The sequence below is a fragment of the Amblyomma mixtum genome, chromosome 5 (assembly GCF_055824585.1).
Source record: "Amblyomma mixtum isolate Tamu chromosome 5, ASM5582458v1, whole genome shotgun sequence".
Lineage (NCBI taxonomy): Eukaryota > Metazoa > Arthropoda > Arachnida > Ixodida > Ixodidae > Amblyomma > Amblyomma mixtum.
In genome coordinates this window covers 148,753,310-148,770,719 of record NC_143016.1, presented here as the reverse complement: position 1 = coordinate 148,770,719, position 17,410 = coordinate 148,753,310, and the positions used below count along the sequence as shown (strand labels likewise).

The 17,410-nt window shown below is 47.8% G+C and overlaps 1 protein-coding gene across 1 annotated transcript in view; it reads right to left on the bottom strand.

The window, feature by feature from the left end:
• Positions 1 to 260: 260 nt before the first annotated feature.
• Positions 261 to 17,410, bottom strand: part of LOC149344127 (uncharacterized) — a 40,804-nt gene continuing 23,654 nt past the window's right edge. The window contains exons 8-10 of the mRNA XM_089546157.1: positions 15,980 to 16,119; positions 12,974 to 13,094; positions 261 to 627 (exon numbers count right to left, since the gene is read on the bottom strand). Of these exons, the coding sequence (XP_089402283.1) occupies positions 264 to 627; positions 12,974 to 13,094; positions 15,980 to 16,119 (625 nt within the window). The 3' untranslated portion in view covers positions 261 to 263. The remainder of the gene's footprint in view (positions 628 to 12,973; positions 13,095 to 15,979; positions 16,120 to 17,410) is intronic.

Below are 17,410 nucleotides of genomic sequence, written 5' to 3'. Positions count from 1 at the left end.
CAATGTCTACTGCTTAAGGCTTGCGATGGTCAAGGTAGCGCGACCATTTCAATACAGCTGTAATTTTACGAATAAAATGTAGCAACTCAGGAGCTTTCGTACTCCGCCGCTGACGTTTACATTAAGAAGTTTTTTGTGAAATATAAACCCAAATCCTTCCCTGCAAATATTTGCAGTGCCATCACCGATCTTACCAGAGTGGGAACGAGAAATAACCTAAAAAATGTGCTACAAAAACGCAGATTCTTCAGCAATTATTTTATTCAGCTTCGCGTTAGGTACCGTGTCATCGACATCATCAATGAAGCGAAGCCCACGAGAGCCGACGTCCGGATTGCAGGATCAGTGGCGCCATTTTCCGCATCTCCTGACATCACGGGCATGGCGGAGGCATTATCGTCCGTTGTGTTCCCTCCGGCCTCTTCAGCGGGATAATCAGTGTCGCCTGTGTCATCGGGTCCGCTGGTCGCATCGTCGACGACCAAGTCTCCGGCGTTGACGCACGTCATCCTGTCCAGGAAGATCGCCAGCACTTTTCGGACGCCATCCACGTCTGGCTTTGGATCAGCCTCAACGGCCGCTGCGTAGCTCTCATCCAGGCAGCGAAACAGTCTGGACTTAAGGAGCCTGCAAAGCAAGGAACCATAATTCCGGTATAGTAGTCAGTTAGCATTTCTTTACTTCTGAAATTTTGATTAAAATACCGCACTTCTTGGTGCCAAAGGTGCGTCTCACATATCTGTGACATTTTGTTTTTCTTTTTGGAAATCAAGTGCTCGTAGTAACTATCATAAGGTGAATTATAAAAAGAGGATGGCAATACTATTTCGAGGAAAAGAAAACAAGCGAAGCAAACTAAACCCTAAATGTAGGGAACTATACGATTTAAATTGTGCATAGTATAAAATACCTGGGTGTCGTTTTCTATTTGCATTTGGGCTGCGTTCGTAACTCACTCCAAGGCACTCTTTCTGTCATTACTGACCCAGTACCTCAGGGGAAAACTACCAAGCACAACGTAAACAAACTAAAAAGTACGGGCTATTAGGGTAATAGCGAATTTATACTGGAATACTCACACAAACAATGCTCTTTGGGCTTGTTATCCTAACATTTACTTCACTAGACTATTATACATGTACAATACCCCCATTATGGCTAACAACGAAATCATTTATTTCAACTACGTATCTCGATACACAACGCCTTTTGACATACGCCTCCACCTTCCCTTGTGTTTACCCGTTTATCGTACTAAATCGGGATGAAATCGTTGTCTTTTATCCTGCAGAGACATGAGAGCCCTAGTGGAAAAATAACATATCACTTAAACAAATGTCGAGGCGGATCCTCAGAAACATCCGTCTATACTGTATGGCGCTGCGATCACATGTTCACGAAGGGCATTTCTTTTGGGCTTCATAGGTCTCAAACAAGCGCTTTCGTCTCCAAATTTCTTAAACATAGGGACCCGATACTCAAAGGTCTTTATGCGTCCATGTACAAGGTTGCAAGATTGCATTCTATCTACTAAACCGGCGTTATTATACGAATGTCGCCCTGCTCTAAAAACACTACCATCATCACAATATGATTGTGTAACCACGAGTGCGCTTGCATGGAATTTTCGCCTGAAATTACAACCTCGATCGACCGACCGCGGCGGCCGCGTTTCGATGAAGGCGAAGCGCAAAAGGCGCCCGTGCGCTGTGCGGTGTCTGTTCACGTTAAAGATCTCCAGGTGGTCGAAATTATTCCGGAGCCCTCCACTATCGCACCTCTTTCTTTCTTGCTTCACTCACTCCCTCGTTCACCCCTTCCATTACGGCGCGGTTCAGGTGTCTACAGAGATATGAGACAGATACTGCGCCGTTTCCTTTTCTCAAAAACCAGCATTCAAATTAAATTACAACCCCACGTGTATCTACCTCTTGCTCGCTGATTTAGCTGAAGAATGCTCCATTAGGTATTTCTTCCTTTACGCGACATATTTTGAGGTTGCTATAACAATTTCCCAAAGGTTTTTTTTTGCGTATGAGTAATCTAGGACGCTGACTGAGGCTAGCTAGTTCGTTATAACGAATGGTGGTGCACCTGCCACACAGCGATCACCACGTTTAATGTGATAGGGTTAGAGTACACGTTCGGCGGCAACCTCAGGTTGGTAAGAACGAAACTGCGTTCCGCGCAAATCCCTGTCGTGTGACAACAAAATTCCCACTGGTCAATAATTGATATCCGTAAGGTAAACATGTCTCAAACGTCGTTACGACTTTGTAATAAAATGTAGAAAATTATTGCGCTTAAAAAAAAAATCGGAGTAAATTGAGAATTGAACCCAGTCCATTAAGTCTCGAGTGAGGCACGCTGCCCCTAGGCCGTCAAGGTAAGAGGGATGGACTTGGTTGAAGAAGGACCGGTGTGTCACTAAGTTTTGTGTTTGTTGTTATTAGCACCATACAGCGTTGCATTGCAAAAAATTTTAGCCATAAGCTAAGCCTTGCGACAGCATCAACTCTTTCATGTGCTTGCACACTACTGCTTGTGCCTCAACCCTTATTCGACTAGAAGCGCCTGCCTCATCATTTTGCTAGACTCCAAATACTGTAACTGCACTCTGGCGCCATCAATACTTGTGCGACCCAGGCTTTTCAAGTTTTACATTTTTTATGGCGTTAGCACTTAGTGTGGCCGTGCCCTGTACTTTTTAGCCCTATCTTTTTTGACTGATGCCTGTTTTGTCGCAAGCTGGCCGCTGGGTTGTGGACAACCTGCCCAGGTGTGCGTATATACATGCAGAGCGTCGCAGCTAACTTGGACCAAGATTAAAAAAACAAAAACCTAAGCGTTCTTCAGAACTGAAATCGCGTGGATTCTGTTAGAGTTTACCTAAACTTACAGTACCATTTTTTCGCTTATACTACTTGATTGGTTTGGTTTGGTTTATTGGGGTTTAACGTCCCAAAGCAACTCAGGCTATGAGAGCCTCCATAGTGAAGGGCTCCGGAAATTTCGACCACGTGGGGTTCTTTAACGGCGCTAACATCGCACGGTACACGCAAGGGCCTCTTTTTTGGGTCAGCAGCCGAGTGCCGTAACCACGTAGCCAACGCGGCGGGGCGCTCATACTACTTAAATAATTATCCAGATAAAATAAATCAACTTTCTTAAATATAGCTTGAAACGTTAAGGCGTCAACAGGAAAGTTTTGGAGCTCTACAAATATTGTCCAACCCATGCGCTTCCAACGAGGTAGACAGCGTGGCTGTTTTCATTCGGAGAAAAGGAAAGCCCGCGTAGTTTAAAAAATACCACGTGAAAGCGCGCTCCATGCGCCCGAATGCACGGCGATTACAGCACTGTCATCCCCGCTTTGTAAAAAACATCACTCGCTTCGCGCCTTTCGTGCGGCCCAGGACAGAGCTTTGCGTTGTGCTTGGTTCCAAGATAAGCACCAGTTGGTACGGGCGGCAGTCGAAGGAAAGCGCGGCTCCCGTTTCTGCGGCGATAATTGCTCTCTGACGTTAGCAGAATGCATGCCGAGGAATGATGACAATCTCATGAGTCCGAATTCGGGAGCAAGATCCCAACAAGAAAAGACGCATATGACAAGCTTCATAACGTCGTGTGAATTACGCTGAAAAACGGAAGCCGCGCTTTCTTTCAACTCCCGGCCGAACCGATTAGCGCATATGAACCTCGAATGCTGCCCACTTGCCACTGGTCACCGTGGCAGTTGACAAAGTGTAATTCGCGGCATAATAAATGAATAAAAAAATTTTCCTCTCCCGAACCACTGATGTATCGCGGGTATAAGCCCAATAGTAATTGTATCCGTGTTGGAAAGAACGTGGCGACAGCATGATGTCCAGAACAAGAAGAACGTGCGTTTATTGAAGCGTGCCGATTATATAGCCCGCAAGTGATAACAGGCAGTTCGCACCGCGCATGTCAGCGACAGAGACGCACCGTCATATACGTGCCTGATACATCTTTTCGCGGGAACAAACACTGATTAAATTCCTCGTTATTGCAAAGGCGTTGCGGGGCCCTCCTGTTCCGGTAAGATCTCCTTATTGCAGGTGGCTGCACGGCACCCTGAAGCGAGCTTCCCGCTGTATTGGCCGCGCACGGTGGTTCCCCAGCAGTCCTTTGTGGCCCTCCCGAGGCCTGCGAGGCAGGTACCAGGTGACGAAGGCGAAGCAGGTACCCGGGGGTTGTCGATTGGCCTACTTGTGTCGCCACCGTCGTCACTGCTCGTCTCGGCATACCGCTCTCGCGTCACTACGAGATGTCGCCGGTTACGTCGCAGAACTCGTCCATCTTCCGTTAGAAGCTGGTACGACCTTGGAGCCGGAGCGCTTACTACCCTCGCTTTCCGGGCCCACGTTGTAGTTCCTCGCAGCCTTGCCACGTCGCCTCGAGAAAGCTTCGGCAACGGTTTGCCCTGCGTTTTCTGGCGATGCTTCTCTACCTTGCTGCGCGGCACTTCTTCAAATTCGGGAAGGTTGGCTCGCAGGCGTCTCCCTTGCAAAAGTTCCCCCGGGGATCGGCCGTCTTCGAGTGGTGTTGACCGATAGGCCAGCAGGCCTTGCCAGAAATCGTCCCCGGAATCCTGGGTTTTCTTCAAGACCACCTGCACACCTTTTTCAGCCAGACCATTTGACTGAGGGTAATGGGGACTCGAAGTCACATGTCTAAAGACATAGTTTTGTGCAAACACGGCAGACTCGTGGCTCGAAAATTGAGGACCATTGTCCGTGCACACTTCTAGTGGCACGCCATATCTTGCGAAGATAGCGCTGAGTGCAGCAGTTGTAGCCCTTGCACTAGTGTCCTGAAGTTGCTGCACCTCTTGGAAGTTAGAAAATGCATCGTAAGCAACCAGGTACGAGTCTGCAGCAAAGAAAAAGATGTCCACTCCCACCCGATACCATGCACATCGGGGAGTTGGCCGCATGAGGCGCGGTTCTTTTGCGTGCGCGTAAGCGAATTTCCTGCAGGTTGGACAGCTAGCTGCCAGAGAAACAATCTCACTGTTAAGGCCCGGCCAGAAAACAAGACGACGTGCCCTCTCTTTACATTTTTGCATGCCAAGGTGTCCCGCATGAATTCTAGACAGACTTTTCTTTCGCATGCTCTTTGGTACGACCACTTTGGAGCCTTTAAAAAGCATTCCATTAACCACAGAAAGGTCTTGTGTAAAAGGCTTGAGTTCACCCTCCACTAGTTGGCCCCTTGAAAGACTTTGCACCACGGCTTGCAGACAGTCGTCGCACGCCGTTCCTCTCTGCAGTTCGCGCTGCGTCGTTGGCGTCACCATATAACCCAGGGATTCGACTGCGTGAATTTCCACTTCATCCATGCCAGTGTCTTGGCGGCTGCTGCTGTTGCCATCAGCCGTGGATCGTGATAACATATCAGCTAGAACCAAGTTCTTGCCGGGAATGTATTGCAAAAAGAAGTCGTACATAAACAAGCGCAAATAAAATCTTTGCAGTCGAGGTGGCATGTCATCGATTGCCTTTTTCCGCAATTGATAAGAGTGGCTTATGGTCAGTTTCTATTAGCAGTTGTCGCCCGTAGACAAACTGATGGAACTTTTCGCAACCAAAGCAAATGCCAAGAGCCTCCTTTTCAATTTGAGCATTCCTCTGCTCTGCTTGTGTTAAAACACGATACGCGTATGCCACGGGTCGCCATTCATCAGAATGACGTTGCAGAAGGGCCGCCCCTACCTCGTTCCGCGAAGCGTCGCATGTAATCTTTGTGTCCCTTCGAGCGTCAAAGATTGCGAGCACGGGAGCGGTAGTCAAAACTTATAACATTCACGGCACGCTGAACCAGTCCCAAAGCTTCACTGGCGTCCATTCCGAGTATAGGCTGACGACCGTTTTTCACAATGAAAAGTTTCACTACCGAGTTGGAATTTCCAACGCGTACAGTTTCCGACACTGTCCCAAAGCACGTAATAACGCCGCCGTTATATGCCCGTAGTACTGTGCTCGTCGGAGTTAGTGCTCCAGCTGATGGCAGTTTTCGATAGACTGAAAACAGTAAGAGGCTCGCTTGCGCCCCTGTGTCTATTTTGAAGGCAATTTCCTGACCGCATTTACTGTCCACTCATTCGTGCCACTTTTAATTCCTACGTCTAGTACGTCAAAGTCGTTCTCCGGAAGTGTGTCTACTTCGCTCACTTCTTTTGACTTCCTACAGCAGATAGCAAAATGTTGAAACCTACCACACACGTAGCACCTTTTACCAAATGCTGGGCATTGCTTCGGTTTGTGCTTGCGATTACACTTTCTACACGGCCATTGCTCCCCGTCGCACTTGGGTTCTTTACTCTGTGCATGCTGCAACTCTGTGCGCCGCCTTGAAACAAAATCCACACAACTCTCTTCTTTACGCCACTCCTCTTTTTGTTGTGCTACTGATTCTGCAATTTTGCACATCTCCTCCGCTTTTGCTAACGTCAATCCTTTTTCTTGAAGCACCTTCTCCCGTAATCTAGGACTGTTGGTACCAAATACGATTTGGTCTCTTACCATTGAGTCGTGTAACGTCCCAAAGTTACATTGTGAAGCTTGCTTCTTCAGGTCACGTACAAATTTTTCGAATGGCTCTCCTTCCGCTTGGTTCCTCTTGCGAAAAAGATACCGCTCATGCACCTCATTGCTCACCTCTGTGCAGTAGGCGTCGAACTTTCGTATCAAGGTGCTGTAGTCATCCTTGTTCTCGCCCGAACTTAAAATTGTTGAACACATCGAGTGCCTCGTCACCGGCGATGCTCAGCAGGAGCGCAGCTTTCGAAGCCTCACTTCTCGGTTGTCCCTTGACTGCCGACGCTTGAAGGAAAATCTCAAATTTCTGCTTGAAACGCTTCCATAATGCCGAGACACTCCCTGCCATACGCAGCGGTTCCGGTGCGACCAGCCGTTCCATGCTTCGTCCGCCGACGGTGTAGCTAGATCGTCTTAGCCACTTCTGACACCATGTATCCGTGTCGGAAAGAACGTGGCGACAGCATGATGTCCAGAACAAGAAGAACGTGCGTTTATTGAAGCGTGCCGATTATATAGCCCGCAAGTGATAACAGGCAGCTCGCACCGCACATGTCAGCGACAGAGACGCACCGTCATATACGTGCCTGATACAGTAAGATACAATTGATTTGGCCCGAGGGCAATTGAGATTTTGCCACCCGCAGGTGGAAAGAAATCAATAGGGGAGCTCTACTGTAGCGACGCACAGCCGGGGGAGCGGGCCCGGGGAGACTCCTCAAGTCTCCCCTGGGAAGTAGAGGGCTGGGATGGGCTGTAGGAATGGGAAATTGGAAATTGGTTTGGGTTGTGGCAATTAGGTGGGATTGGGGACAGCAGGGATTCTGACCAGATTTCATTTGATCATGAGTTCCTTTTCGGGCCTCCTTGAAGGGCGAACACTCAGTCCACCAATAGTGGGCCCTCGGCGTCGAGCGAACTCCCACACCACAGAGAACGTTTTGCGGGCCTCTCCGACCGTCTGAGACAAGGAACACCTACAGGGGCTCGACTAGGATCCCCTCCCCCTAGCCAGGTTCGCCACCCCGACTGTCCCACAGTACTAAGATGATGGATTTTTCACACCACTCGTTCGGTGCTTCGGCTCTTACTCCAGCAGTACTCGCACACACAACAGTTATCCTTTCACGGTTTTCGCGGCGTTCGTGCCCACCAACGATCGCCCCTGGCATAGTATGTGAAACTCCACTCCATTCTCCCACGTCTTCATGGGTGAAGTCTCGGTTGATGTCCGCAGTTATCATCACATGCTACCACAAGGTAGCACGTTGGTTCTCTGCGATTTCGCCAGGTCTACTAACCGTTACTCAGATAGTCGCCGGGCTTTCCCGCGCTTCGGAGGTTACTGGCCTCCCGAGTGTGTTACTTACTCCATCACTTTTCGTGTTTTCGGGCCTAAAGGCGGCTTCCCCAAAACCAAAGCTTGGTTCGCCCAGCCGCATGCCCCCGCGAGGCACCGAGCTCTTCGGAATCGGAAACCAACGCGTCCGCGGCTGGGTGGTACGCCCTCGTACCGAGAGGCAACCGTGTGACTTTCGTTTTTGCGAATTTGGAACGACCACGTCTACCTGGGCGATATCGTCGCTCGGCAGAACGACCAAGTCAGAACCGCGTCTTCCGAGGCGCGAACACCAACGGCAAAACGATTAAGTCCCGACCGCGTCTACCTGGGCAACCACGCCAAAAGCAAACAAGTCGTACTGGTCACCAGTTCTGCTTTTGAGTCGGATTCCACGTGCCCAGTCCGTCTCCCATCTCGGACCTGCCCTCCCACTTTGGGCAACGGGCATCGTGGGCGCGTCAAGCTCACAATGTCGCGGAAAGTCTGCCGAACCTTTCCTGGGGATTCCCAAACCCAAGAGTGGGTTCCGGCGGCTCCACTCACCGCTGTGCGTTGCACCAAAACAAAAGCTAACAGCCGAAACCGCACCGGTCCGTATTTGGGGGGGGGGGGGGGGGTGCACGGGCAGGCCGCACAATCGGATTTCCCCCCCGTTGACAATTCAATTAATGACTGGTCGTGAAAAGCTGATCAGGAAGTGCAGCCTGTGTCTCATAAGCCTCGCTGATGGCAGCACCTTCCATCGCTGGGCAGTGGAGCATCGATTAACCGCTGCACCAGGTGGGGTATGAAGGCTCCCAGTGAGCTATGAAAATGGAGTACAGAGGCTGCAGAGGAAGCCGCCATTGCCCTTGCTATAACCCGCACGGAAGCCCGGTACATTTTAAGCGATTCTAAAACTGCGATTCTAAATTTTGCTCGAGGCCGAGTCCATGTCCCTGCTTTTGGCATACTGGACTCGCCCGATGCCCCCCCGCCCCGCCAAGTGGAGCTGATATGGGTGCCCGCGCACTCCGGGAATCCCGGAAACGAGGCCGCCAACCTTTTAGCCCGAGGTTCTTTAAACTGGGCTCAGGTGGCCTCTGATCGGGGATTCACGAAGGAGCGCATGCACTCATTCAGTGAACTGACCCAGGCGCACAGAGCCTTACGCCAGCTCTACCCCCCGCCCCACCCCTCCCTAGATAACAAACACGCAACACTCTGGCGCAGACTACAGACACACACACTTCCTTCACCCCTTACCCTAGCCCATTATCATCCCTCCTTCCCCACTCCGGCATGCACTCTATGCCCAGAACCCGTCGCCTCTTCCCTCCACATCATTTCCCTCTGCCCGGCGGAACCTCCCCCGCGGGACCTAGAGAACCTCAAGACCTGGGAGGACTGGGAGACCCTGCTGCGCTCGGAGGACCCGGCCGTGCAGACCATCGCCACCGGCCGTGCTGCCAGTGTTATGGACCTTCGGAACATAAACACTTGAGTGCAGTGGGTCGTGCGGGGACCCTGGGGCGTGCCCCGAATTCCTCTGTAAATAAAGTTTTCTCTCTCTCTCTCTGAACCATTCGACTATATCAGCAACCCAATATTGCTGTCTGAACAACCTACATCCGTCAACAATGGGATCTAACACCAGAACTGAAGTGCTGGCGCAACTAATTTGCATCTAGCTGAACTATGGAAATCGACCATCATTTTTTTAACTTTGTTGGTTAGCCTACTGTAACTGAGTGAAACTTGCTTATCTGAGTCGCTACACCCGAAAACCACGATGACAGCAGCAAGAAACCTCCCGTATTCCAGGACGCGAGATGGGAGTTAAATCGGGGAGTGGAGCTCCGTAATATGCCTACCGTGCTAAACAAACATTGCGCTGGGGCAGAACAGGGTCAACCAACGACACATATGGCCGAACTTCCAACAGTTTATTGTGAACCACAGGGCGCTATACGAGGGGGGACCCCAAAAAAAACCGGATTTTTTGTATAAAAACGTTATTTATTAACTCTTGCACAAAATTCCTTCAGTCACCCTCAAAGTACTCTCCATGAAATGCGATGTACTTGCGAAGTCTTTTTTCCCAATGTTTGAAGCATCTCTGGAACTCTTCAACTCTGATATCGTCCAGTGCCCTTTGCGAAGCTGTTTGTACGGCCTCCACATCACCAAAACGCTTCCCTTTTAGACTTTTCTTCATTCTCGGAAAGAGAAAAAGTCGCACGGGGCTAGGTCTGGTGAATAGGGAGGGTGCGGAACGACAGTCGATCCACGAGAGGCCAAATAGTGGGTCACTCGTAAGGCCGTGTGTGCGGGGGCGTTGTCGTCATGAAGGAACCAGTCACCTGATCGCCAACGTTCCTTGCGTTTCCTCCGCACATCCTCTTGCAGACGTCTTAAAGCTTCGAAATAAAAGTGCTGGTTAACTGTCTGGCCAGGGGGAACAAATTCTTGGTGCACAATTCCACGAACATCACAAAAGACAATGATCATTGCCTTCACATTCGACTTCAACTGCCTTGCTTTTTTTTTTGGTCTCGGAGAGTTGGGAGACTTCCACTGGCTTGACGCTTGCTTAGTTTCTGGGTCATACCCCTAACACCAACTCTCATCACCTGTAATGACTTTAGTCAAGAAGTTTGGATCACTTTCAATCTCTTTTTTTAAATCCCTACTCAAATTTAGTCGAATGTTCTTTTGATCCTGTCTGAGAATGCGAGGAAGAAATTTAGCGGGAACACGTCTCATTTACAACTGCTCCGTCAAAATTCGCTGTCAGCAGCTCCAACTCACCCCAGTCTCTTTTGAAATCTGGTCGATCGTGAAACGACTATCTTTGTTCATTTTTTTTACAGAATTTTCAACGTTTTCATCGTTTCGAGACGTTGAAGGACGCCCAGAACGAGCATGGTCTTAGACACTCATCTCACCACATTTCAAGCGCCTAAACCACTGGAAAACTTGTGTGCGGCTCATAGCATCCTCTTTAAAAGCGTGTTGCAACATTTGGTAAGCTTCCGTTGCCGATTTTTCAACCAGGAAACAAAACTTCAAACACACTCTCTGTTCTTTTAAATTTGCCATAAAGATTTCGCAGGCGGAACAAAATAACTGCAAGCGAAACACAACGCTACGCTCATATTTTTGCCTGAAAATTTATGCCGTCTGCAGAGTTGTTTCGTGAAGTCTCTACTAACCCCATCTAGCGGTAGAACTCTCTACTGCGTCTACGAATGGCGGCGCGCTCTCAGTCCGGTTTCTTTTGGGTCCCCCCTCGTATATACACGATGTGGCGGTGCATTGCGTCGGCGCAGGAGGACAAACAATTTCAATAATTTCTCATATAATCTAGTCCCTTTCGAGATAGTCAAACAGACTGTTTCGCGATGCACAAGTCACCTAAGCTGCCTATGGCTTCTGCTTTAGTGATTTGACGGGTAGCTTTGCTAGGGCTGTTAGTGAAGACATTGCATGATTCATAGATAGGTACACAATCTTCACAGTTTCTGCACTGTACTATCGCTCTCAATAGACAGTTTTAGCTGAGCTTTTTTACGGCCAGCGGAGAGGAGCGGACGAGCGCGGGTGGCACTTCGCATGCGCACGTCGCTTGGCGGCCGGCGTTTTTAAGGCGTGAAGCTTACGCCCGCTGTGAAGCCCTTTCCAGCGGAGCGATAGGCAGCCCGCGAGCATTCGTAAGAGCGCACAGGCGTGTATGGGTATTCAAGATGGCAGCCCCTTTCGTACATCTAAAACGCAACACTTACCAAATAATTAACTAAAAACACAGAATCTACCTTTAGTAAACAGTTTCAGTACATTATTAGGACCCTTAATTGATATTCTTTTCACTCTAACTCGAATTGTGACCGATAGGTGGAGCAGCAGAGCAAGCGACTCTACTCCGCTGGAGAAGATTGGCGATCCGCCCAGCTCAAACTTTTTTTGCTCGCCTCTCCGCTGGTGTATCCGTTCGTCCGCTCCGCCCCGCTGGCCGTAAAAACGCTCAGATAAAACTGTTTAATAGGACTTGGATCGCCGGGAAGCTTGGCCGGAGCGCTTACCGCAATCACGGTGGGGCCGGCAAGCGGTGCGCTTGCAAATCAAATGAAAAGGATTTTGCTCTTCTAGCAGTGACCCTTCTCTCCTCTGTCGTCTAGTCTTGAGAGGAGCATAGCGTTATCGCATCGCCAACGATAGCGCAGCGACATTTGTGTCGCAATGCAGGCGCCTGTCGCAGTTCATCTCAGATTGTGTAGGTCATATGACGCGGGGGATGTGGCTGACTGGTGGAACAGCAGAATCCTTTCCACTTTGTTTTCAAGCGTGCCGCTTGTTGGCACTACCCTGCGTCCGGAGAGCACTGTGGCAAACGCTCGTGTGTTGCACGTCATATTGAGCGCGACGGTGCATAAAAAAAAACCACCCCTCTTTTCTTTTACATTGTCCCTATTCTGCCCCTGCGCTATTTTTGTTTGACATGCTTTACCACAAGCCCAAACTCTCATCTTACTAGAGTACCGCGCTAGTACGGTCTTCATGCTGAATTTGAAAATGTTCGTTATTGCTACCTGTGCGAGCTTTATCTAACTCAAACCGTCTATTTATATATGAATTGAATCAACTGTTCGCTCCATTTCAGGCAATAACCATGACCCCGTAAATTTCGAGGGAAGTAAGCAAAAAAAGCAGCACTTATCTGCTCTACTTCTTTATCTTTTGTATCTAATGAATGACGGCGGAGCCGCCTCGGTGGCTCAGTGGTTATGCTTCTCGCTGCTGACCCGAAAGACGCGGGTTCGATCCCGGCCACGGCGGTTGAATTTCTTTGGAGGAGAAATTCTAGAGGCCCGCGTACTGTGCGATGTCAGTGCACGTTAAAGAACTCCAGGTGGTAGAAATTTCCGGATTCCTTCACTAAGGCGTCTCTCATAGCCATAGTCTTTTTGGGACGTTAAACCCCGTAAACTAAACCAAACCAGTGACGGCTGAAAATTTGCTTCTGGAAATTCTTCCTTTCTAATGTACTCTCCACTCAATATACCTCAAGATTTAATAAAGGCGCTCTCACCTGCAGTCACTGCGAATCCTTTGTCTGTTATACAGGAAATCCGTAAGAGAGTTCACTTGAATGTCCACTGAGCACTTTGTGAAGAGTTTGATATCCCACCATTTGTAGCTGAGCAGAAGGTCTGCACAATACAAATATATAACGGAACAGAAACTGTCAACACAGTGCACACAAAATTTTCTTGAACAAGAAAATACCACTGAGCCCATTCCTCGCAAAGCTATGAGGTTTGTGTGGAATGGGACGTACACGGAAGCAAGAGTTCACTGGTCAGTTAAGCTTAGTGACACGTTTAGTGTAGCGCTGGCTCGCACCCCTGCGGCCAAGCACATATACCATCGGGTGGAGTGTGCGAGTCTAATTATTCTAACACCCACTCGAAGCAATTGGCGTGCCTGACTGAATGGAAATCATTTTCCCTCTGAGTCACATCCCTTAAACGTTTACTTCCAACTCTACGCTCCAGGAAGTGCGCGAGTGATCTCAGACGGTAAACGACAGCGTCCGCTTCGGACTGTAATAGTTAGCAACCTGTTTAGGCTCACCAAAGTCGTAGCAGCAACCGAAAATGTTACATAAGAAACAGCTCAAGTCGTGCGTGTATGTCACACTGTGAATACCCACACACCACAATACCTTAGGGAGGACGCCTCAGTGGTAGTTTTGATGGTGCAGCTGTTCAAGCGAAATGAGGAGGGCGTGGTTTCGGCTCCAATTGGTGGTATACTGTCCTTTATTTTGTTATGTGAACTCATCTTTCGTTTAACATCCTGCTGGACTTGGACGAGAGACTCGTCATGCGCCACCCATCATTTCAGGATCATGAGTGCAGCTTGTCATGTGTTTTGTTGAGTACAGCACGGGTACTAAACGATCATTTCGATACCATTTCCTAAAACGTTGCACCCTAACGTGGCAGTTAGGGTGCAACGTAGTTGCTTAATTCATTTTCGTTTCTACATAAGAACCATAAAAATAGTAATATTTCCCACCTCTTTCGTTGCTTCCGCAGTACAAGCCGCTGAATTCTTATAAGGCTACGGTCCCATTCGAGAGAAAGCGATCAAGTTACCCTGAAGGTGTTGGTCGAGCTCTTCAGCGCTAGATCAAATCAAATCCAATCAAATATTTGCTTTCCATCAGGTGCTGCAGGTGGAGGGGCTACGGAAAAAAGCTGCCACTTGACGGCTTGACAAGTCCGCAGTCCCATACATAAGGCAGCGTCTAGAAAGCCCCACAAATGAACAAGCGGTAAACAAATCAAGACACTTGATTAATGCAGGATAAAAGAAAAAGTCCTGAGCCAGATAAAACAAGCACCGTCAGCATCAAAGACCGAACAAGCGATAAACATATCAAGACACTTGATCAATGCAGAAGAAAAGAAAAAGTGTTCAGCTAGAAAACACCAGAATAGATAAAATGAGGTTAGTCAATGAGCTAACAGGTGTCTAAGTTTAACAGTGGAACAAGCAAATAATTCAAAATTCAGTGACTCCATACCAGAATTCAAGCGTGGTAGTGCAACCTTCCAGTTTTCTCCACATCTAGTATTATAACATTTCTCATTTCTTTCTAACTGTTCAAGTCATCTACATCTAGGCTATGAATATTTTTTTTTTCACTTCATATTTAAACCGAGCACTCAAACGGTAGCGGCATAGCTTGTGAGCTATAATAACATGAGCACTGTGAAAACATTCTGCAGTGGTTGCATTACAACCAGCATTGTACAGGTGGCGCAGATACCGTTTTTGGATATGGAATACTTTTTGTGCGTTTGAGAAAGTAGTTATGGCCCAGACAGGTTGGCAGTAGTTGACGTGTGGATAGAAAAGAGAATTATAGACCAATATTTTTGTTTTAGTTTAAAGCACGTATCGTAGATGACCAACTACACATATGATTCGAGCAAGTTTGGCTAATACAAAACTCACATGAGATTCTCAAGACAGATTGACACTGAATACCACACCGAGATATTTGAAATGGTCAACAATGTCAGCAGAACGAGAATTTTAAAAAAATATTGGCATGAGGAGGAACAGGTTAATTTTTCCGCCGGAAGACACCTGCTTTTGTTTTATTTTCTTTCCTCCTCATGCATTTCGATAAGGACCATTGCTGCAGTTAGACTATGGTTTTATTACAATCAGTAATGAGTTTATCGATGTTATTACCAGAAAAAAATATCCTGGTATCATCTGCGCATATAATAAATTTGTCGTTCTGGTTAATGTTAACAATGTCATTAATATAGAGGTTAAGTAGCAAGGGGCCCAATATGCTGCCTTGTGGAACACCACAAGGCAGTGGCAGCACTCGTGATCGCGAGTTCATCTTCTGCAGTAGCACCTCATGATCCACCAGGTCATATGCTTTGAAAAAATCGATCAATACGGCGACTTCTATTGCCTTTCTTTAAAACTGTCTTAAAATATACTCTTTCTGGTGAAGCAGAGCTGATTCTGCAGACATATTCTTCCTAAACCCAAACTGGTGTTTCGTTACTATTTCGCAGTGATGAGCAAAATTTTCAAGCCTACAGTGTATTATTTTTTCATGAGGCTTAGAAAATATAGGTACGATAGACACCGGGCAGTAATTACCCATTTTATTTTATTTATTTTATTTATTTATGGCATACTGCAGGCCGTGCGGCCCAAGCAGGAGTGGATACAGAACAGAACACAAATTGAGCAATAATACCAAAGTGCAAACAGAAAACGAGCAGCTATGTCGGCTTCCCTTTTTAAAAAGCACTAGTACTTTCGCGTTTTGAGTTTTCACCAGAAATGTCAATGTCATCAGAAATTGATTAAAAATTTGCGTTAGAACTGGTGCTATGACATCTGCGATATACTTTACTGGTTTTATTTGAATTTCGTCGATATCCCTACTGCTGCTGTTCTTTAAATTTTTCATTCTTGAAATTACTTCCTGTACATTCACTGGCTGCATAAATATTCCCATACAGATACGACAGTAGAAAGCATGCGGACTCACTCCTGAGCAGCCCCTTGTCGTCCTTGCAGAGCAGAGCTTGCGCCTCGTTCATGGCTTCCTCCAGCCGCCGGATGGCATCCTGCTCGTGCGCCACACACGACTCCACCGTGCTGTGCTGGTGGCACGCTGTCCGAGTCTTCCTGACCACACGACAGGGGAAAGAAATTTAAGTGTGAACAAGAGCGGCCAGACGCGCACGCTTAAGGTTTCAGCTGCTGGAATTGCAGGAAATGTCACAAGTCCCATGACTCGCGCTCCCCCGTGACTTTCATATGTAAATTCCCCTCGCCAGTAGCGTTACTTTTCAGCCGCATATGCACTGATATCTGCATGCCGGGGTACGATAATTACAGCGATTATTCGACCTTGGAATCCTTAGAGCCAGCACGTGCCACCATGGAAATTCTTTTTCAAAGATTATTTTAAAAGGACGCTTAGGAAAAATTCTATTTATCCCTTACCGTGGTGGCTGCATTTTAGTGATAAAGACTCTGCCTGCGTTGGGAAAGAACATTTTATATGCTACAATTTATGGGAAAATTGAAATACACTTATCATCATCACCAGCCGTTTTCAAAAATAAACCACGATGCCGTCAAGATGCTTTTTTTTAGAAACTCTGCAGCTAGGATTCACCGCCATGCACTTTAAGCAGGTGATCACGGATTCGTCTTCGTACGGACATATAGTACTTGAAGCGATTAAGTAGTGAGTGAAGAAACTATTCTTATTCTTCTCCAAATTTCTTAGCAATAGATGCTACCCTTGCTGCGACGAAACATCGATATAGCCATGAAGTCTCAAGAAATGGTTTGGTTTGGTTAATGGGGTTTAACGTCCCAAAGCGACTAAGGCTATGAGAGACGCCGTAGTGGAGGGCTCCGGAAATTTCGACCACCTGGGGTTCTTTAACGTGCACTGACATCGCACAGTACACGGGCCTCAAATTTCTCCTCCAAAGAAATTCAACCGCCGCGGCCGGGTCATCAGCCGAGCACCATAACCGCTGAGCCACCGCGGCGGCACTCTCAAGAAATGATTTCTATTAGAATGAAAAATTAGGTACGGCTTTCATGAGTGACCTTTTAAGCCCATGAATTTTGCGTGTGGCGAAGCAGTCAATATTCCCGAGCACCATTCGTGTTGGGAAAAGGCTATTCACTTTTATAAAGCGTCATGAATCGATCGGAGCACATGTAAATCAGGCGCTGCGTATCTGTCGAGAACTCCACTGTAAAGGGATGAGCTCTTCGGCAACAAAATGCTCAAAGCCGTCATTACGTTTGCTTAAATATTGTCACGTAGTGGTGAGTGCAGTTGGGCGAACAGGAACACAGCGAGGATGTCTTGGAAACGGAACTCTTTATTCGGGCTGACTTGCGCCCGCAAAGAACTGAATCACTCGGCGGCGGCGTAGCAATAAGCGTGCTC